Source organism: Sylvia atricapilla, chromosome 9 (genome assembly GCF_009819655.1).
Source record: "Sylvia atricapilla isolate bSylAtr1 chromosome 9, bSylAtr1.pri, whole genome shotgun sequence".
Taxonomy (NCBI): Eukaryota; Metazoa; Chordata; class Aves; order Passeriformes; family Sylviidae; genus Sylvia; species Sylvia atricapilla.
In genome coordinates this window covers 17,819,462-17,842,256 of record NC_089148.1, presented here as the reverse complement: position 1 = coordinate 17,842,256, position 22,795 = coordinate 17,819,462, and the positions used below count along the sequence as shown (strand labels likewise).

General features: G+C 36.3%; 1 protein-coding gene across 5 annotated transcripts in view; it reads right to left on the bottom strand.

Annotated features, from left to right (window-relative positions):
• Positions 1–1,012: 1,012 nt before the first annotated feature.
• ADGRL2 (adhesion G protein-coupled receptor L2) overlaps positions 1,013–22,795 on the bottom strand; it is a 124,810-nt gene continuing 103,027 nt past the window's right edge. Inside the window, exons 16-21 of one of the 5 annotated variants that reach the window (XM_066325113.1) lie at positions 15,661–15,752; positions 13,608–13,776; positions 9,789–9,917; positions 9,243–9,339; positions 6,418–6,546; positions 1,013–3,085 (exon numbers count right to left, since the gene is read on the bottom strand). In XM_066325113.1, coding sequence (XP_066181210.1) covers positions 2,331–3,085; positions 6,418–6,546; positions 9,243–9,339; positions 9,789–9,917; positions 13,608–13,776; positions 15,661–15,752 — 1,371 coding nt within the window. In that variant the 3' untranslated portion in view covers positions 1,013–2,330. Of the gene's footprint in view, positions 3,086–6,108; positions 6,191–6,417; positions 6,547–9,242; positions 9,340–9,788; positions 9,918–13,607; positions 13,777–15,660; positions 15,753–22,795 lie in introns of all 5 variants that reach the window. The other 4 variants (XM_066325114.1, XM_066325118.1, XM_066325115.1 and 1 more) reach the window with 4 other exon arrangements.

Genomic DNA, 22,795 nt, shown 5'->3' with positions numbered 1-22,795 from the left:
GACTCATGGTGAAAGATGCTTTTTAACTCATGAACAATTGCGACAGTGTCACAGTCCTGAACAAATATATTGAGGTTACCTGAACCCCAGGGTTCCATCTCAACCTGGATTTTAGTTTTTTAGAGTTTGAACCTTCTCAACAGTGGGAAGTCTTGCCCAAAACATTCATCTGAAATCCAAACTTCTTAAAAATGCATTGACTTATTTTCCAAAAGCACGTTATATATTCCAATGCATTGGAAGGTAACAATAACAGGTTTTAAGTGCATTTTTGCTGTTATCATGCAGAAAGCCACGGTGGCCACACATGAAACTGTGGCCTCTGTGATGATGGGGCATTAATCTGAGTTGCTTGAAAGAACACAGTTTTGGAAGTGGTAATAAATGCACTCCTAGATGCTATCTTTGGAAGGCCCTGGATGAGATGAACAAAACAGGCTTGAGAATCAACACAACAAAGATTTCAGACTTCCAATTTAGCTACTGATTTGTAGAAAACATCTTGGGAATCAGCTGCCTTCTGCAGTTCTCTAGCTTGATAAAAATAGGGACAGTCATGCTTATTTATCTAACACAAACCAGTGCCATGATGGATGAATTATTTAGATAGCACTCAGAGTGCTGGCCAAATGCTGCTTATTCGTGTTTTCCCCACTGCAACAATGTATCTTCATCAGTAATAATTAACTGCTAATTACTGTTGCCAAGAATATGATAGCGGTGTTCACCGCCGCATTTTTAATTTCAGTACAGATGCCTACTTAAAAGTTATGTAAATACATGAATTTACAGTACATTTTCCTAATGACCCTGCTATGCCTGGGTTTGATCCTATTCAATTGTGACAAAAGAATAGTAAAGATGACCTGTCTTCGGGAGAGCTACAGTTTCTGTTGAATTCTCAACACTTAAATCATGAAATGTAAAGATGCCATTCTAGGCAGGACACATCCGGGTCGAAGGACTGCTGATGCCAATTATGCTTTGTACATAATAATGCACATTTTACCTATTTGGAAAAAAATTCACATTTATTTACTGTCAAACAGGTGTTAAACTTTACACTGGATATTAGTGATGGGCTCATTATTAACAGGTTTACACAAAGGGATGAAAAAAGCAGATTTTTGTTGAAACAATTTACATTTCATTTGATTTTTTTATAATAAAATAAATTAATTACTAAATATAGGCAAAAGGAGTATGGAAGTTATAGTTATGTTTTATTTTTCTTTTTAAAGGACAGGCACCTTTTATTCACGAGAAAGCTTGTGAGAAGTGTCCAGTGTCCCCTTTACCCCTTACCACCCAACCCTGATTAAAGAATGAACAGGGAATTGAGTTACAATCTTTGTTAGCTACACCAAATTTGTGCAAGGCTTGGCATAATTGGCTTCTAAAACAATTTTCTCCTCAAATTATGTTTTTTTGGCAATAAAAATTCAAAACTTAAGAATAAAAACTAACTTGTCAAAGCAGAACACTGTTTACAGTGAAAAAATAAGTGAAAACAGGTAGAACTTGCATTTTAAACAAACTATCGTACTATGAACAGTGTAAGAAAAACAGCTTATAACATATGTGCAACCAAGAGCTTTTCACAATATTTTCTTCAAACTCTTTAAAATTATTTTTTAATGACAATTATATTTCAATTGGACACAAATGTATTTATTTTACCCTAGCAATAGAACAAAATATAATTTCTTTAGCCATTTTTTCATGAGAACGGTTCATTGTACAGTTGAGGAAATATATGAAATAAGGCCTGTGGCTTGATTGCTAGTGGTTAGACATGTATTCAATCTTTGCCCTAATGGAAAAGATTTGCAGTGAACTGCAAACTGATGCAGAATATCTCTCCTGCTTTTGCAAGTCTTGTCAGGAATAGTAAGGTACAGTAAATTTGTCCCACAGGATTTTAAAGCCTACGCCTTGTATATAATACAATGTAGGCCTAGGAAAAAAAAATGGTGCAGCCATATTTACAAATTTAGTTCACAAACTGCTGCAGTAAAATGGCTGGAAAGTGTTTATTTCTCTTTTTTTTTTCACAATTTTGTTAAATTCAGCAGCAGAAGATATCTTAAATACCTTGTTGGTATTTCTTTTCTTTGTAACAAATAATTCATTTTAGTATACTCTGTGTATATACAAAGTTTTTGTTTTATAAAAATTCACAGAACTGCGAGGTCCAGTCATCCCTGTTACTGGAGAACCACGGGGTCAACAGAAATTGTCTCTTCGAGCAGATATGAGGGAGCCTGCATGGGGCCAATTAAGTCTTTTTAATACTTGAATGTGGCCTTTAATATTTCTTTGCTACACTATTAAAGGCTTGTCACCAGTTGCATTTGTCCTTCTCTAACATCTCCTTCCGGAATACATCCTTCCTTGTTAATGGGAATGATATAGCCGTCGCTATTACCCCTGCTGATTTGATAGTACATCTGAAGCTGATGGCCAGCTCCTAGGTTTGGCATGCTCTTGTAGTAAATGTCCTCATTTTCACTCCTCCTGGAAGGAGAGAGGTCTTCTTCAACGTCGGGGCTGCTCTCTGGATAGGGAGAGTCTCTGAGGTTGGGCATGCTCGTGTAAAGAGAGTCTCTGTTGGGGGACTGGAGGTGGTCGTCAGCCTCGGCTGTCAGCTGTGAGACGTAGCTGTCAGTTCCCTCGGTCTTCACTTTCTTCTGGGGCTGGTACAGAAGGGAGTGAGTCCTCTGGGGGATGAGTGGGGCCTCCAGCTCCTTGTGGTGGAGCTCCAGCCCGGGGGTGTCACTGTGCATCAAAGAGGAGGCATCGGCCACGATGGCATCATCTTCGCTACTGCTCCCGCCGATCACAGCCTTGGCTGGCAGCGCCCGCTCCAGGTTGTGGTTCTTGCTGCTGCCCCGCAGGTTGTTGTGCACTAACTCTGAAATGATCATTTTCTCAAAAGCTGTATCATTCAGGCTTAGTCCACAGTCTACAACTTGCACGCTGTCGTTATAGTCTCCGTTGCGCAGTGAGTAGCTGTTGTTGAAATTACCATTTAGCGGTAGAGTATCCATGGCACTTGTATCCCTGGCATTGTTCAGTGAATGTCCTGAAACAGAAAAGGACAGCTCTGGTTACTGCCTGACATGTCTTTACCACCTTTTTTTTTATTTTATTTTTTTTTTCTTTTTGACAAAGTTCTTTAATGTAGTTCAGGACAAAGTTGTACTTGGAAGTAAAACTTGAGAAAAGTTAGGTTATTGAACATTCCCAAATGTAAACAGTTGCACACCTTATAGGAAAGATGCATTCTAAAAATAGTAATGTGTGTTTCCTGTGGGGAATAGTGGCATTTGAATTTCTTAATTTAGTGTCAATTCTGTGACTTTTCCACAAGGAACTGTTCACTCCATGCCCTTGCATATGTAATGCAAAGCAATTCATTTGGAAACATCTATGTTTTGAAGTACATCACCATGATTTAGAAAAAGAAAATTAACAGAATTTGTCCTAAACGACACTAAATTAAAAAGGAATTAGATCACAGACATAACTGAAGGTAAATGTACAACATAAACCCACATAACTGGCAAGCAACTACTTTAACAACATTTCTAACAATTTTTCCTGTTGGTTTTTTTTTTTTTTTTTGGAGATGAAGTAAAGAAAAGAATGAAAAAAATGGATAAATACAAAGAATTTATGTTAAACAAGGACAGCCATCTTTCACACTACAGGGACCAGGGCCCACAAGCACCATCCAACAACACGATAGACAGCAGGTGGAATGACTCACTTTGGACAACTCACATCATGTCTGTCTGCTCAGGCTATCTGGCCTAAGAGTAGCTGATATATAAAAGAAAGTAAAATGATTTATTGTAACATGATGAAGAATTACTGAGCTTCTCAGCAACTTAGTCAGAGCAAGGGTTCAGCAAATTAGATTACTAAGCAATAACAGCTTTTCTTTTCCCACTTAATGTAATTTTTTTGCACTAATATTCTGTCTGCCAACAAAGGCCCCAGGCTCCTAAAGGTCAAAGTTTGCCTGCAGTCTGCATCAGTCACAGTGACAGCACTGAATGAACCAGAATAGTTAATTAAGAGTTAGGCCCACAGTTACCATGGGCATGGAAGTCAAATGCAGAAATGTTAGGAATTTCTGTAAGTATGGGTCACAGAAATTAAACCAAAGAATAAATATTAGTTGTGGAATGGGAAGAGGAAATCAGCCATGGCTGATATCTCATAGCTGTTGAGGGAATGACAGATTGGGTAAGTCTGCTGAAAACATGAAAAGGAGTTTAAGAGGGGGAGAAAATGAAATCTTATGATGATTAAAATCTTTATGCTTTGGGTTTTGGCTTTTTTTTTCTGATAACTTGATAAAGAAAAGGTTTTCCTATAGACACAAAGACATGTAAACTATGACAGCACAGTGCTTCCCAAGCAAAGGAAAAAAAAAAAAGAAGAAGAAGAAAAAAAAAACAACTTTGCAAGAAATTAAACAGTCTGAACCATGGAAATCAGATGGTTAGAGCATTCCTAGAAAAGTACTTTATCTACAGATATGTCTGGAAGTAAAGAAAGAATGAAGTGACTTTACTGAAATGAGACTGACCACTGTGAGGCTGCTGCATAATATGCAAGGCTTGGAGGAGTATAAGGGAAAAGTTTTTTGGAAAAGATTTTACATTTTCTCATTTTGTGGATTTTTATTTCATAATTAAAGCTGCAGCTTATCCTAGAAAATTCAATATTCTCTGGAAATATTGTTTTCAATTAAAAAGAAATTGCATTTTCTCATGAAAAGATTTTTGTCTTCAACTTTAAAAAAACAGAGTAATAAATTCTGAGCAATTTGCAAGTTATTTTGCATTTGTGTTATTGTTAACTCTTCTCCATGTGTACTGATTTTAACAGTGATGAGGGTTGTTCGAAAGGTCTCTTTAAGCCTTGATTGAACAACTATGTAGTTTTGCAATTTCATGTATGTTCCAAGATTTTTCTTGCAATGGATTTAGCTGTGCAGAACATATGGCATTTATAAAAGTAGACAACACATGGACCACATGCTGGATTCATTTCCCTCATGAAAGTGATTTAATTCTGTAATTTTAATTTTCTTTTCCTTTGCTAAAGAGATATCAAAATATATCTGATAATCCAAAATGAGTTTTCTATGATATACTGCAGAGTTAAGCATGCTAGAATATATTCAAATTGGCTTGATGAGTCAAATTTTGTTGCCCATGATCAGGTAATTAATTTGAAATCTTTCATAGCCTGTAGCAAGATTACTGTAGGAATGTAAAAATATAAGCAAATTGTTAAGCATTTCGGCATGAGACTGCTTTGGTTTTAAACAGCAAATTATTTCAGCGTTGCATAACTTGTGTTACAAATAGGGTTTGCTACAGACCTCCTGGTGTTTCCCAAAAAGCAGTATGCAAGTACTTTTTGAATGTGTAAACATTTTATTTGCAAATTGTGAACCACTTGCCCGCTGAGTCTACTTCATGACCGCTAGTTATGTTTTAATTGTGCCCATTAAAAATCATGCTGAAAAAATTTACATTTGATAGGCAAAGTTAAGTTTTACTCCCATACTTGTCTCTCTGTAGGTTGCTAGAGGAAAGCATAAGGAAAGTAAGAAAACAAGAGAATGAAAATAGAAACTACAATTCAGTTAAAAAGGAGACTTGAAATAAAAACTGGAAACAAGGTTTTATGAGCTCTTTTTCAAAGATTTATCACTCTATTTACACTAAAGTGATCTTAGGATTCATCAAACAGTATTTGCAAGATATTTACTGATGAACTGCAACATTGTTAAAAAAAGCAAATAGATAATGTAACAACAAAATGTTAGGTAAATGATGACACTTTATTCCTACAGAACTAAACTGTTCTAACTGTTAATCTCAAGATTTTCCTACAGGAAAATTATCTCCCATAAAGCTGCACTATACTATAGTTTAGATCTGTTTGATGCTGGATACAATTTTCTACACCAGGGTATCCAAGGGTGCCAAGATGCCCTGCACTGCTTTAGCATCTCATCCATCCCATAAGCAGGGTTTTCTCAGCAAGCTTTAGAGTCAACCTTACATTGCATAGACATGATACCTCTAAGTGATATATATCTTGAAGATGGGCTCTCGGACCATGTGGTGTCAGTCCTTTAATAGTATATTAAGATTTATGCCACCTGTGTTAAAAACATGGATAATTATTGGTAAATACTGTTAGGGCAAAGGCATTACTATAATATAGTGCAGTTTTACAAGCTGACATTGGCAACACTGTATTTCTCAAATTTATTTCAGAAATTCAGACTGTATGGCTGGGGTATTGCAACTTGAGTTTCTGTCTAGGGAAAAGAGGGAATTTGGAGGGAGCCAAGAAAAGCAGTTTATTCAGGAAGTATAAGCACACCTGGTGAGTTAAACACAGGAGCTGAAGGGGCATTACATACAACTGTTTCTGCGAGCAATGTGTTATAGGGGTTGTTAGTGCCGTGTGGTCGAAGAAGAGGGTTTGTTAGTAGGTAATTGCCAGTCATTCCTAAAGCAAAAGAAACAGAAAGAAAAATGTCAGTTCCTTAATTTTAGCCTGACAGTTTCAATAAAGAATAATTTTTATTCATCATGAACCATGTAGGATTTCTAAAATGTAATTCAGCTGAAAATTTCTGGATGTATTTGAGCTATGCATTGGAAATGGGAGCAGGAAAATACAGTCATATTCCAGTAATTCACAGGTGCTGTCCAAATCCCCAAAGTAAACATCTAGTGAAAGTGATATTTACTGATGTATACAAAATCACTGTTACACAAGAGTAGCAATTAAATGTTTAGAGATCAAGGTACTACATAAAGCTATTAGAACTTTAAAAATGATCATAGGGAACACTTCTGTCCAGAATTGAGAGAACTGAATTTCTCAAACTGAAAGGTATTGAAAAACCTCCTATGACAGGATCAGAGCTGTTACTCACTTTATTAAAAACACACAGATAGTGGAAGGGAATTGCTGTTTTCAAACAGACAGTGGATGACAAATTGCAAGAAGCATATCTTAGTATATGCAAAAGTATGCATGCTGAGGGGAAAGCAAAATATTTGCTCTAAGAAATCAGAGCATTCACATTTTCTCCTGGGACATTCATGCTGCAAACGTATCTGCCAGGTTTTAAAAAGGAATTCCTCCAACTACAAATTTCTTTAAACTACCAGTTTACAAACTATGTAAGACAAAGAAAAATACTACATGAACAGACTCTTTTAAACTCTTGTAAACTCAAGTTTACATGTTAATGCAACACCATTTAAACAACTCTCAGAATAATCAGAAAAAACCCAGCATATTTTGAGAAATTATTAAAAAATCAGTTAATCTCTGATTTCTAGCTACTACAAGAAAAATGCTATGATTTAAAAATTAATTTGAACATTTCAATAAGATAAAATTCAAGTTTATTTTTTATTACTTTGCAAAGCAGAACATCAGGATTAGTGTATTACAGACCCAAGGACAATTAAAGAAACAGCTATATTCTTATAGTACAAATATTTTTATTTGGCAAGGAATGATATATATTCCAAATATTAATGCCTTTTTACTCCCAGAGCTACTTAGTAGTAGAAATGAACAGAAATTTCTAACACTCAGAGAATTATTGTCTGACTATGCTAATCTTATTTGAAAGTTTGTTTTAGTGATCAACTAAAAAAATTATCATAGCTTTTTTCCATTGTAAAGTACTTCTTACTAGAAATAATAGCTGAAATATATTTTCCTTGGGCTTTTTTTTCTTTATTTTGTGTACTAAATTTAATCTTGGTTAGAATAATTGCAAGTAATTTATAGTTATGATTTTTTTTCAATCCAAATTTCTTTGTCAGAAGAAAAAAAAAAGCTTAATTAAATGCTTGATTTTTATTTTAAAGGAGAAAAAGACATTTGTCATTAACTATCAAACGACTCTTATACATATGTATCACTGAAATAGTGACAATATTGTAACTGAATAGAGTTGATACCAATTTTTCTAATCACGGCAGAACATCTCCAGTGACTTGAGTCTGGAACTTGAAACAGGGAGAAGCTGCTGAGACCTCTGCTCAACACTGAATTAACTAACACTGCAGCACACTTAGAGAAAACCTCAGGAGTCACAGACAGTAAATTAGGGTAAATACCATATTTTATGTGGCTTGTATTTTTGGAATTTTAGTAAGACACTGAAGGGGACATGAGAAATATACACTTTCTACCTAGGAGAAGTTACTTAATTTTGATTTTTGCCAGAAGAACATGCAGGATTCATAAAGGGGGTGGAAGGAGTAGCAAGACACACAGGTCTTACCCACTTCCTATATACCAAATATCATAAATAGAATCATACTTTCTGATTCCTTTTGCTTTGCAAACACCACAGTTTTTACTTCCAAAATGAATGCAAATATGTTATCAAATCCTGCTATCAAATCCTGAATTTGAATTTTCTGTTTGAAACTTTCTGAGTTGAGCAGGATCTGGTTGCAGTGAGACCAGGGAGAGGAAGAACAGGCTTCGGTGGCTTGCACAGAGCAGTCCTCTCTCCACTGCTGGCTCAAACTGCCTTCAAAACACACTGGGGAGGAGAGAAAGGGAGGGAAAATCTATCTTGGTTAATACTATTGTCTTCTTTGTGGACATGAGTATGAGGTTACAGATTTCAAAGTCGATCTGAGCTGAGAAGTTTTGAGTTTTGACTTCTCTGTGCCTGAAAATCAGGATTCTATCCAGATATTCTATTCCATGTTACAGATATGATGCTCTTTGAAATAGAAAAGATAAATGCTTTACAGACATCTTTTGCATAGAAATGATATCAATTAGATTTCACTGGGAAAATTTCTGCACCTAAAAATCAGTCAAATATGCCTTAAAATGTTACTGCACTCATATTTCTATTTCAGATTTAACCTATAAAGGTTAGGAAAGATTTAAAATTATGATCTTGCTGTTAAGCTAAATTATTGATGAAACTAATTTAAATACATTCCCATGAATTGAAGAATTAAACTTCTATAGCAGGGGCCAGTTAAGGAAACATGGTTTTCAAAAGTGCTGGTGGATAACTTTAAAACTCTGGTTTTAGAAAACACTTGATCCAGATTTTTTTTAAACATTCTTTTCAATTCTTCTATGTTAAATGATATAAAATCTGTATTAAATTTATGGATTCTAAAACTGAAATGTTCCCAGTGACTGACCTTGATTAAGTGTTGAAGTGCTGTTGATGTCACCTGAGATAAAAGATGATTCTGATTGTTTTCTCACAGTGTCATTCCACATCCTCCTTATCCGACTCTGTTAACAAGAAGCAGTGAGTCAAAAGCATAGTAGGTTTTGAAAAAAGGATTTTTTCCCATTTTTGCACACATATATTACATATTATTATATTTTTTAAATAAAATAAGCATTATATATTTGTGTTTATTTTAGCCCAAAGTAAACCATTCTTCTAGCACACAGTGAAAATTCCTTCTTTTTTTATTAAAACTTTAATTCATCAAACTTCGTTTCAGTGAAACATGATAATATAAACTTTCCAATAAACCAATCCCTAATTACAAGAAATAATAAGGTATCTGTATTAGACCAAACTAAATGTTTAAAAAGAAATAATTCTACTACACAGAAGTATGTATTCACCATCCAGATGACAATAATGAGAAGACAATTAGTCTTTCTGATTGGATCTCAGTAGGCTTTTCACAAATAAGGTAATTGAAAGATGCTGTCAGGCTCTCTGTTACCTGAGTGCCAGAGGAATAGCGAGCGCTGGTTCTGGTTGTTGAAGCCTTCACTGAGCTGTGGGGACTCTCAGTTGGGAGCCCTCCACAGCAGTAGGAATGTCGGAAGCATTTCCCGTACTCCTTACGTACCTATGGGGGGGAGAAAAATACTGCTTAGCACACAAAATAGTTTTAAATATCTGCTGGCAGAAACACATGAGCCTTGCATTGAAATGACTCACTTTTCAAGCAAATAGATAAGTCTTTTCTGTAGCTGGCTGTTAGCAGAACCACGAATTTCTCCCTACTCAGTGGCAGTATTAGCAGCTACCCCTGGAGTTTTGAACTAATTATTTCCAACGTATACACACACTTCTTAGAGATGTCCCTGAATAATCATTACTGAGTTGGGTATAGAATCGTTTTTATTTCATTTTCATATTGTAGATTAATATATTTAAGTTCATCTGAATTTAATGCTGGCTGAAAATAGTGGGTTTAATAACAGCTTTTGGTGCAGGAAACACAGAAAGCCTCTTTCCACCCTAGGCAAGAAGGGCTTGAGCTGCTCAGTACTGCCCTTTATGTGATGATTTCCAATAAAGAGTGCAAAACTGGCAATACCTGTAAAGGCATTTTCTTCCTTTGTGTAACTCATCCAGCTGCTACTTCAGATGGCCACACCTGCCCTGGCACCAAACAGAGCTCACAGACATCACTGCCCCACTCCAGACACGGCCCAGCTATGCTGGTGGAGTCACTTGTCAGTGCTCCAGAGTCACTTTTTGAACCATAAAAGCTGGGAATGAAGCACCTTTCACTTTCAGCACCAAAATCTAATTCCTGTTTTTGTTGAATCTAGAAATTTGAATACATCTATGTTTATGATTTTTTTTTTTAATGACAGAGCAGCAAAACTAATTAATGACTTCAGTATTTGGGCTGTATTTATTCCCCTTCTCCTTCCAGTGACTTACTGGAAACTTCAGTTTTGTTATGTGTGATAAGAATTGCCATAAAAGTAATCAAGATCATTTTACAGAGCAGTTAATTCTCTTATACTCCATGACTGCTTCACTGACTACTATTTTTGGATAACAGAAGAGCATGTGCATGTCTTGGCAGCCGGACTGCATCACTGAAAGGACACAGTGGATAGAATTTGTACAGATGTGTAAGCCTAAATTCATAAATCTTCCACCAGGGTACATGGGAACTTATGTGTCTCTTCTACATCAATGAGACTTACGAGTTTCTGTGAAAAGAGGGATTTCAGCTAATCTGGAAATTTTGCCTGACCTAAGAGTATATAAGAAAGAGTTATGTGTATGCAAAAAGGGGAGAGGAGAAAATGCAAGAAAATAATAGCATACATGGATTTACATATGTAATGTGCTGTTTTCTACAGGAGTTTTACTCACAGAATACATACTGTGATGTTTCTATAAATCACAAGGATGAAGAAAAGTTGAATAATTTATGCTTTAACTTCAAGCTAGGCACAATAACTCAGCCTTTTATAAAAGTACATGGTACACATTTTAAGTCAACCCCTATCTATATCAGCACAAAAGACATGTAAAAAAGGAAAACAGAAATAAATCAACTTAGAATTATAATTTTTAACCCTGGAAAACATAGGTCTATATACGTCATCACTAGATGGTATAACACCTAAGAAAATACATTCCTGAACATTATTGGATATTAAATGTTCTAACCTACTACACAGTAGAGACAATAGCAATCAAAACCGTATTTTTACCCAAATACCACCCTTGAGGGCTGGTTATGCCTAATGCCTATATTGCAGTGAATGTACATTATCTGTCAGGACTAAGCATTCCACTGTCATTATTTCTAAATTATAGCTTGTTGGAAACTGATGGAAGCAACAGCACTATCATCTCGTCAGAACTGGAAACATAATAGTTTTCACTTCCACATTTCTATTTCTCTGTTCAATTTAGTGACCAAGTAGTAATAACAGAATAAAAAGACTACATTAGCTATGCAGACAGAGGATAGGACAATATCCAGTCAAAGGCAGTGACACTTAAAAATCTTAAATGGCAGCTTTAACATTCTTTCAGGTATAAATCTTATTGCTCTAGGTTATGTTTTTTCACACTTGACTGGTATTTTAATATTGCTTTTTGCTGACTCCACTTTATATAAAAACAATGCACAGCTGTAAAAAGAAATAAAAAAAGAATCTGTTTCTGATTTTCAAGTCCAATACAAACAGTAAAAAGGGAAACATTATATGAAACTCTAACCTAGAAAGTATTTGCATTTTGAGAATGTTTGCACTTTCTTCCCTGTCTTCTTCTCTTAAGCTCAGTCTTCTCTCTAAGTGTGCTTTTGTTCTCTCCAAATGAGTGAAGTGTCATGTTCATCTGGGTAATATCTGTCTACAAGATCTTTTCCTAAAACACCTCTGAATGCCATTGTCTACACCAAATTTAGAGATGCTTGTAATGTTAGAGCTGCTACAATTGAGAACATGAGCATAGGATTTTTGTATTTACACAACAAGATTTGATCTAATGGTTTCAAACCATCTTGTAAATATCAGTTAAATATGTTTCTGGTGAGCTAATTATAATGGGAGTTAATAACTGCTAGGTCTCCAGCCTAAAACTGGTAAAAGTATTTAGAATCTAAATACTGCAAACTGAATATTTCCAAATGTAGGACATACTCCATTTCATGTTAAGTTTGTTTGGGTGGGATTTTTTTTATGTTCACTCTCCCTCTCAACTTTCATTACTTTCATTTGTCCTGCCTTCTAACAAAGGCCGGCAGCTTTTTATGCCTTCTTCATTAAAGCACCTCTAAGGCACCCTTGGAAGAAATCTCCACCCTCTGGGGAAGAGAAGGGGTGCAGGGAACCCAAAAAAGGGTCCCACAGAGCTGTGGCCTTCACTTTTCCTCTCTCCTGCTTGCTCCTCTCTCCCCTTCAAGCTTTCTCTCTGTCTCCCTTTGTCTCTCTCTCTCTCCTTCCAACACACCTGCTCCTTCCAGACCCTTCTGCTCTCATCCAGTGAAAGGGAGCAGAACTAATTTAGCTCATCCCACTCCAGAGGCTCCAGAGGGAGCCTCCAGAGGGAGGCTCCAGTGAAGAGCACAAAGCTATTGGGATTTCTGGGGGAGGAAAATACTTGGAAAAAATGTATTAATGCTGGAATCTTTTCCATCTTCAGAAGACTATTCCTGTTAGCAGCTGTCTAGCATTAATGACTACTTTGTTTATAAGGTATGTCGAAGTTCATAATAAAATTAATTTTTACATATCACTAAATTTTGTAATGAATGAGCACACACAGTACAATCCCTGCCTATCACCCACAGCTTTATGTGGCATGTTAATGGGATCTCAGGAGAGGTGCTGTGCCTTGATCTAAGAAAAGGAGAGCATTTCCAGGCTGATATGGAGTGATATCATAACTGATCCTTTGTTTGCAGCACTGCAGCAAAGGCAGGACTTGTTTCATGTGGACATAAAAGACTTTTGGCTGTAAGTAAGTATAAGTTCAGGCTAATACGTACCACGTTACCAGCATTAAACTTTAACATTTTCTTCACAAAACCTCCAAACTTTTCAAGCCCAGGTTGGAAATGCTGCACCCATTGTAAAACTGTCTGATTCACAGAGCAGTTACATGACTCCCACTAGCACATACAGCAAGAACTGCACTGGAATTCTAGTCCCCTCCTCAAACTACTTCAAAATACTTCAGTTCTTCAAATTGCTAATTTTATCTCTATTTTCTCAAGAATTATGTGTGGCATTTCTAAGGAGTTAGGGAACATTCATCTGTGGTTTTGGTAACTTACTTTCTTTTGAAGGGCACAATGAAAGATGAAAATAAACATTCCTTGGAAAGCATTAAATACTGTGAAGAGATATGTCATCACAACGGTCCCCTCATTTATAAACAGCAGACCAAATGACCATGTTAGGCCAAGGAGACACAGGAGAGCAAATGCACCCAGGACCCAGGATCTGTAAAAGAAAATTAATTTTAGTAACATTACTTATGAGAATGTACTTCGCCAAATCCAATATTAACATTTCAGTTCCTGCAGTTGACTTTTGCTAGTTTCACATTCAAATGTAAAAATTCCTTGGGTTTAACCTTTTATCTATTAAAGAAAGAACAATTCCATTCAGTACTCTTAGACTCCAGTGAAAACAGCAAGAGTAGATATATTCTTTGTCTTTCTCAAGAACAGCATAGGATATCAAAACTATTTTGAAATGCAGAAGTATATCACAAGCCCCAGCTACTCCATTGCTTTATCTGCATTTAGAGAAGAGATTGATAAATCTGGCTTAGCCACTAATCACACCATAGATTTTAAACAGTGGTGCTGCCATATGACACCAAATAATGTAACACAAATGCACAAAGGTTAAACAGCAGATTAAAAGCCTAGAGCCCAAATCATTAATGCTTCGATAAACTCAGCTAAACTGAAGCTAGAGGATGTAACTTCCGCATGAAGAAACCCTGCTGAAATGCGACAAAAATATGGATATTGCTTTACAGAACAATCTAAAAAAGATTTCATCATGAATAGGTTAAGGAAAAGGAATTGTAGTGAACAGCACAGAATGAAAGGGAAAGGGAATTTAGTCAGTGAATTCCACATCTAACTAATGATCTTACTTGATAAATGGCTTATTATCTTCATAGCTAGAAAGCATTATAAGCAGAAAAGAGAAACAAAATTATTAGACAGAATTGAAACAGAAATTAATAAGAGCATTTTTAAATTGTCTATAAAAATTAGTCAAAATTAGGAAATTCAAAATGCAGAGGCAAGCAATTTAAAATTATAAAGGCATATAATAGCTTTAAAGTCTTTAGCAAATCAGGTATCTCAAAAATAGTTAATTAAAATTAAGGGAAGTCCACAATATGACCGAGTTTGTAAAGTTAAAAATCATGCTAGAAGTTTGTTAATGTAGGGTTCTATCTTACCCAGGTAAGTCCGTATTATAGTAGCCATCACAAACACGGTAATTACTGGTGTGGATGAGAAGACAGAAAGAGGAAAAGGAAGAAAAGAGAGAGATGCTAAAGATTAGCTCTCTCTCTCATCATGCAACATGCAATGAAGCTGATACTGACCTATCTAGAACATCTAGTTCACAATGTTATCCTTACTGAAAGTCTCCCTTTGCCACTTCCAATGTTCAAAGTAGATCTGTAAGACCCTTTCATGTCCAACCCTCAGTGTTAGAAAGTTGCACAATCCCTTCAGTGTTGGTAACTAAAAGCCTGAATACAATGTAAGGCTATACAGAATACAGTAAAAAGCTATCTAAAGAAACAAAAGCTGCCAAAGCCTTGTTAGTGAGTTAAAACTTATATTACTCTGCAAAAAGGGATACTACAGTAGAGCACCATGATAAAGTAAACATTTGTTAAATTTGCATGAAAACAGCAGATAATCTTCAAGTTAACAATAATAATAGAGTCAATTCTCTTGGGAGAACAGGATTACAAGTAGAAACTGCTCAGAATCCCTAAATCAAAAAGTCATTTAACAAAACAAACTTAATATAATCATATCAGCCATGCAAACAGGAACATCATTTTTGAACTGCATTTTAAATGCAAATGAAATTACTACAGTGCTGTGGCATTTCCGTGAAACAGTTTCTTGGCACTAGTTCCAGGCTGAAATTATCTAATTTTGACCGGCGTTTGTGACATTACAGCAACAATGTGACGAAAGCAGGATTGGCTCTGTTTGCTTCTAATTGACATCTGCAGTTGCTGGGAGACAATGGCATGTGCTCCTAATGGAGAGTAGCTTTCAATCAGTTCAGCAATCAGAAAATAATCATAGTTCTCATACTTGAACACAAAGCACTTACTTAATGTTTTCCAACCTGCTAGAGTCTGGTTTCAAAGTGTTTGAGTGCTTCACCATTTTGCACAATGTGATCACCAGGAAGATAAGATTCAGCTGTCAAAACAGATAAGAATGAAATTAAACTACTTCAAGTAATAGGTTGAATAATGATGATGTTACAGGCTAAACAAAAACCCTGCAGTTTATTTCCAAGTAAGTAGTGAAAATTGGTAACTATATCGGATGGTCTGCAAACTGTGATTGGAAATAAGAATGAGAGGATAAAAATATTATGAGTTCTTGTTTCACGTAATTTCCGAAAGGCACCACATCATCATGAACCACAACATTTAACTCATGTCCAACACTTGCCATTGCCAGTCTAGCTCTGTCCTTCAGCATGTTTTGCTCATCATCTGCTCACCTTTACCTGTCACCTCTGGTCCTGTTCCCCATCTCACTCTCTGAGGGCTATGGTCACCCCTTTACTGGGCTATACTAGTTGTCTTTTTATCACCCCATCCTGATTTTGAAATGTTTTTCACCTTTGCTGGTTTCTCCTTTTTTTTTTTTTTTTTTTTTTTTTTTTTTTTTTTTTTAATTCCTTTTTGTTCTCACAATCCTACTGGGGTCTTGAAAAACCTTAAATGTAACTGGAAAAAAAGAAAAAGGGAGGAGAAAAAGGAAAAGAAACACAAAGATGTAGCAAATGCATCAAACTTAACAGTGCCATAGACATATGCTTGTGGTGCACCCTCCTGCTGCCCTCTTTCCCTTTGTAGTCTGGATTCTGTCCAAGTGAGACTGTGTGTGCCACTTGAAGGACTGTGGCATCTTATTCTTGTTGTGTCATTCATATAGGTAACACCAGGGAAGGTACTGAAGGAAAATTTTTTATCTTTCTCTTATTGTGAAACAGAATCACAGATATCAAAGTTACTGGGTGCCTTTCTCCTATTGACTTCAAAGCCCATGAAAAGCACAGGCAAGCCAAATACAAGAATGCCTGCAGAATACAGGCTAAAAAGTGGTATCCAATTAATTCCAGTAATAAGTTTGTGCTGTCTTCTATCACACAGAAAGTCAGTATCTTTGAAACCAGTAAGAGCCCTGTCCTTTCAGCAAGAAGATACACATCCTTGTCTACTACTACAATGGTCCACACGAAGTGGCTGGACCAAAAGCTAAGGAAGAATATGCTTGGACATCCTTATAACAGATACATTAGATAGTGAGCCCCATTCTTAAAATCTTCCATATATATATATATATATATATATATGTATATGCAGCTGGCTACTGATGGAGCATGATTATACCCAATCTCTCAATTTGGGTAGGCTTTGTTTGAGATAGCTTCAAAATCTTCACTGTTTTTGTGACACTGGTGATACCAGTTCATGTCAGATGTGCTCCTCCAGCTGTGCCTCAACGGTCAGAAATGTCACTGAAACCCTAATAAAGTGCTGGTCTTAATCCTAAAAAGATGAGTATTTTGAAGGCTCTGGTCAGTCTGTTAATAAGAACATGTATTATAGAAATAATTCCTACTGCTACAGGCAATCATGTTATTGCTCCTGCTGCTGTCTCAAAATCAGGATGGACAACATGAACTATAATGCAGTTCTCAACACCAGAAAAGTGTCTGTCAACTTTTGATCTTATCATGCAAAGTGTAACATTTTACAGTTGTATGTTGAGATTAATAGAAAAAGGTGTTAGCGATACAAATAAGAAAAATAAACTTTTAATGATTGATTTCTGTTTGTGTTTCGAGAACTGGATGAAAATACTTAACCTTTAAGCTGATGTATGTGCATGGTGTAGATTAAGCATATTTCCATTGCTGCAAAATGTAATAGAAGTGTCAATAATTCATGATCTTGGTGATTATAGCTTATGATTCTTACAGATTGAGAAAAAACATTTCATTACATCATTGTGATCTCTTTCTCTTATCTAGGTTTCCACTGTATGGCATAACTTCATTGGATGAGAAAACAAATTGCTTCTCACTTTGGCCTTTGCACCAGACAGGACGAGGGCTCTGCAACTGACCCGACCCTCCGTTCCATGTCTTTGCACAAAGATTTTATTTTTCTCTACTTGAAAAAGTTTATTGCACAGTTCGGTAGCTGACATAACATGAATGTCTTCAGCCTGCTTGAAAAATGCAATCTCAAATTGCTTTTTGTGAAAACAAACAGATTAAGAGCTAAGGCACATGCCCTGTGTCAATCCTAACATGTACATCAACTTTGGCTGCAACCTATGCATCTGGGAGTGCATGATCCAGTTCAGAACATTATTTACACCACAGCTGGAAGCTAATCCTTGCCTAAGTAGCTACCCTGGAATATCCTGTATTGTACCGGCATCATCGTTCTTGGATAAAAACTCACAGATATGTCTTAGCCCATAAATGACTGCCTTATGAAACAAGGTTTTATCCTCTGATTCTTTGTACAACTGAAGTGCTGAACTGAACTGAAGTACAACTGAACTGAAGTGCTTTTACTTGCCACACGACAAATAAAAATTTGTATCCACAAGCTGAGCTTCCTTTGGTGACATGCGAGCAGACACAGCCTTACCCCAGAGCTTGAGCCAAGCTCCATTGTATTAAACAGGTTTTATGTAGGTACTCAGCTCTGTCTGGGTATATGTTCTTGCTGCACCAGAGAACAACTGCACAAAGCAGTTTCTTAAGTGACATTTTAATTGCAATTTAGGTACAGACCCACAAAACCAGCCCACAGAAATAATAATGCCATATCACAGCAGCTGAAAAAGTCCTTCCAAGGAAAAAGAAAAATACTGTACTTTGAAGACAGAGTAACTATGACAACTGAGCATATGATACTTGTTTCTCCATCACTGTGAAATATTGCATAGTTTTCAGTTTCAGCAGCCAAAAGACTACGGTTTGCCACTTGTTCAAACATGCTGGCATCTCTGTTACACATTGTATCATTATGAAAACCCTATTTTGCTCGCTTACAGATACTGTAACCAAACTTTCTATAGATTTGCTTTTGGCTCCCTAACTGTTTTTCATCTAGAAATTGATTGTTTTGGAGGAACCCATAAGTTAAAGACTTTTGGGCATCCTGCCCCTTTTATTTCTTTTTTCTCATGTAAGGCACTAAGCATTGAGGGAAGGGAACTTGTAGGGAAATAATTGCTTTTATAAGGAATAGCTGAATTACTGTTCTCAGTGAGAAATATGTAGGAGGGGGAGAAGAAAACATAGCTAGGACTTTTGTATTCATTTGCACAAGCAAAGATTTTACTGCTCTGAGCAACGTGGTCTGGCTCAGAGAGGAGGCTATTTTGAGAAGAAGGCTTGACCACAGATCTCCTGAACCTCCTTTCAATCTGAATTGTTTCTATGAGGACTGAACTGTTACTGATCTAAGCAAATGAATTTGTAGATGTTTTCTAAGCTTGACAGATGGCCTGAGTAGGACACCTTTCTTTAAGAAAATGTTCACCACAAGCATGCAGTACTCTGAGGTCACAGAAAAGCCCACATGAATGGCAAGAGAGACTTTTGAGAGCAATCTTCTAAGAGAAAAAATGAGCCTCTGACAATGGTGGTGTTCTCATCACTTCATGTAATATAAATTGTTAGTGACTGGCTGCACCTCATCCTGACAACTGGGCTGCATGCATCCCAGACGACCCAAAATCTACAGATGAACAGTACCCCTCTTCTTCAATGCTAATAAAAATATAAATACATTGTGCAAACACACACACACAGATGCACAATGTATACATCTTTAACAGCCCTAAAATTATACCCTTAATCAAGTCTGTAAAATCTCTTTCATTCTGCATGTCTGCAAATCAGACCAACACTCTTGAAGGCTAAAAATAAGAAATTAAAAGTCTGGTCAGGCATTAGGTTTGGATTTGAAAATTCTGCTATGATACCAAAGAGTGATAGAACACACAGCTACAGAAGGTGGAGCTATATGCGATCTTTTAAAACATTAGCTAGTAATAGTAAGCAAAATTTTGAATTTATAGTATTTAATTTATTTTTATACTTGATTCTAATCTAGTTTCTAAAACTTACCGTCTACTGGGAGAGATGGCATACTGGGTAGAGGACTAGCTTAATCTATAGCCTGATTTTAGAATTTTGTGTAAAGTAAAAAAAAAACAAATTAGAGTATCTTCTAATATATTAGTTCTTTGTCATCTCTTAATATGACAAGTGTAATTGGATAGAACAAAGTGAAAGACAACTGATATACAAGTTTCTACTTTAAAATATAAAATATTAAGAACTTTTAAGGTAATAATCAAATACAGCAGCCTGGAAGATCACGCTTCTTTCACAGGCAACACACATATGGTAATGTCTTATTTGGAAATCAGCTGGAACCGGTTGTGAAAGAAAGTATAAGTAGGAAATTTGTCTTTCTAGCCCCTGAAATCTATGTAATTTTGAGAGAGGGAGTGTGTCCAACTCAAATTAACATATTAAGAAACTGGGTGTACTAACCTGCACAGAAGACTAACCAACTTGAATTAGCTGCAGGTACAATGAATTAGTAGCAAAATAAAGCTACATTTGGCAAAAATTATTATAATTTTCCCCATGACTAATAGATAAATACCATTTATCAAGTGTCTACTATAGAAAGATAAACATGTATTATTTCTAAAAATAACTTCTCAAATACAGTCCATTTTCACACGTGGAGCTAAGTTATGTGTACATCTGTACATCCACTGACTTAGGTAAGCAATAGTTCAACCTGGGTGAGAACGTTTAACACATTCTATGTTAATGAAATGGGGCATCTCAGTAATTTTTGCTTTGACAACCGTTGGTAGACTAATATGTGGGCCCTGTCTGCAAGCTGGGAGAAGCAAACTGCAACAGTTTTGGTGAAATGGAACCAGCACCACCCGTTCCTTGGACATGAATGAATACAGATCTACATAGCAGTCAAAGTGCTCAGGCTTTTCTGACCACAGATTACAGCAGTGCACTGTTTGTTTTAGAGCCATGAACCTGCTCAATGGAATCACGTCCGCCTTGAGCTTAGCAACTTAAAATTCATTCCACACAGCCTGCAGTGCTGACATGGATACGATAAGACAGAAGAACAGAAACACCACTCTGAAGTAACCTAGCTGAACTGCACATGTTCTGACCCTTTTTGAACTCCCTGGAGCTTTTGTTACCTGGCAAATGCAGCTCTAAAACTGCTCTTGTATCTCCAGATCTTTGCTCTTAGCCATGCAGAAGCCTATTTCTCCCTGGGACTGGCAGTGAGAGAGGTGCTCTCTGAAGGCTGCTAAATGAGTGTGCACACTGAACTCTTACTGAACTGAATTAATTATTAAAGATGCAGATGGAGCTGTCCAAATGATAAGAACAGCTCCTGACGTATCATGATCCAAGCTTTCATTAAACCATTTCAGGCATACTAATGGTTTCCCACTGCTCATTACTTACATGCTCTTTTCTCATAGATATAATAACCCTGGTGCCCAAAGGCATGCCAGGCTATAGAAATAGTGAAGTAAAAAGTTCCTCAGAAGATGTACTGAGGAACTTCATACTTCCCCCTCATCCTCCCCATTCTCATTTCATGCAAGAATGTGCATGGACACAAGTACAAATGCTTATGAATTCAGAGAAAAACTATAAATTAATATAGAAAGCAATACTGTCAAAAAAGAGTTTATGTGCAGTACTATTAAACTGAGAAACATAGAAGTGATTTGACCAACATGTTAAAACACTCACCAAGGCAAAATTCTCACATGCTACTGACACGAAGTAAGCTATACTACAAATATAGCTCTTTGGTTACAGTGCATGTGACAGATTATTTTTCAGCCACTACACTTCTCACACTTCTTCCTCTGGTTTCTCTTGCTTTCTCAGCTGGGACGATTAGAGGGCAAAGCAATTGCCAGAGAAGAATTACTCCCAGGAACTGTGCTGTGATTGCTACCTGCTGTTTCATATTTTTCAAGTTGGGAATACTGCTCCCAAAAGCCTTTTGCGTCTCAGTCTAAATGATTTGCTGGAGGATAATAATGTCATGGCCAGTAAATAATAGTGAACTATGTCTGTACATGGTCAATATGATTAAATGTCCTTCACCTCTATTTTCACTCTGACCTGGTTATGAGGAAGTGAAAAAGCCGTCAGCAAAGCCCAAGGCTTCCCATGTGAAATGTTATTTTAGAGGAAGGGAGAGAAATATAGGTGACTTAGCAAAATACCCTCAGTAACAATAAAATAAGGAAGGAGCCACAAACAAAAAGCAAAATTATCACCACGCAACCAGACTTGAGGTGACCTAACTATTGTAGCATGAAACTCAGAACAATTTCCAGAATAATTACAACAACTGCAAGAAACAATTTCATGTTGAAAAATATTGTCATCATACTGAGCCTACTAAGCCTATCTTTCTAAGACTTTCAATTGTAGGCTTAAGTAAAAAAAGAATCCCCATCATTCTGAGATATGATTTCATTTGAATGTATGTAGAATAAACTTTGTACAATTATTACAATGTACACTTGAATCTTACACTGTAATTTTTCTAATTCAAGTCATGCACTCATAAATTTTGGCATCTATGCCCATGTCTTTGAAAATATGCCAATGAACTCTAGCAACTTCTACACTGCACAACTATCTTCTCTTAAGTGACCACTCAAGGATTCAAATAGTTTACCAGAGTAAAAGCAAGCCAAAATATTGGCCAGGTGCATTTTTTAGTAGAAATTTCCATAATCTAAGTATCAATTTGAACTATAAGTACAAAAAGTGCTGAAATAATATGTCTGGCACATAGATCTATAAAAGTCAAAGGAATTTCTAAAATATGCATGATGCATGTGCTTCACACTGAAAAGATATTTCTGAATATGGAAAAAATACAATTCCTGAATTTGGAAATTCAAGTGAACCGAAATTCTGTTAACATTTCACAACTCTACTACTGTGAAAGGGCAGGAAAACATGCAACTATTTAAGATTTCAAAAGCATGAAAACAAATTAATTCATTCCTCCAAACTATCAGCAATTGTGAGAAAAGGCCTCTATGTACTTGAATCTTACAAGGCTATGTCCCCAGCCAGCAATCTACAATATTTCCCAAGTAAGCTGGGC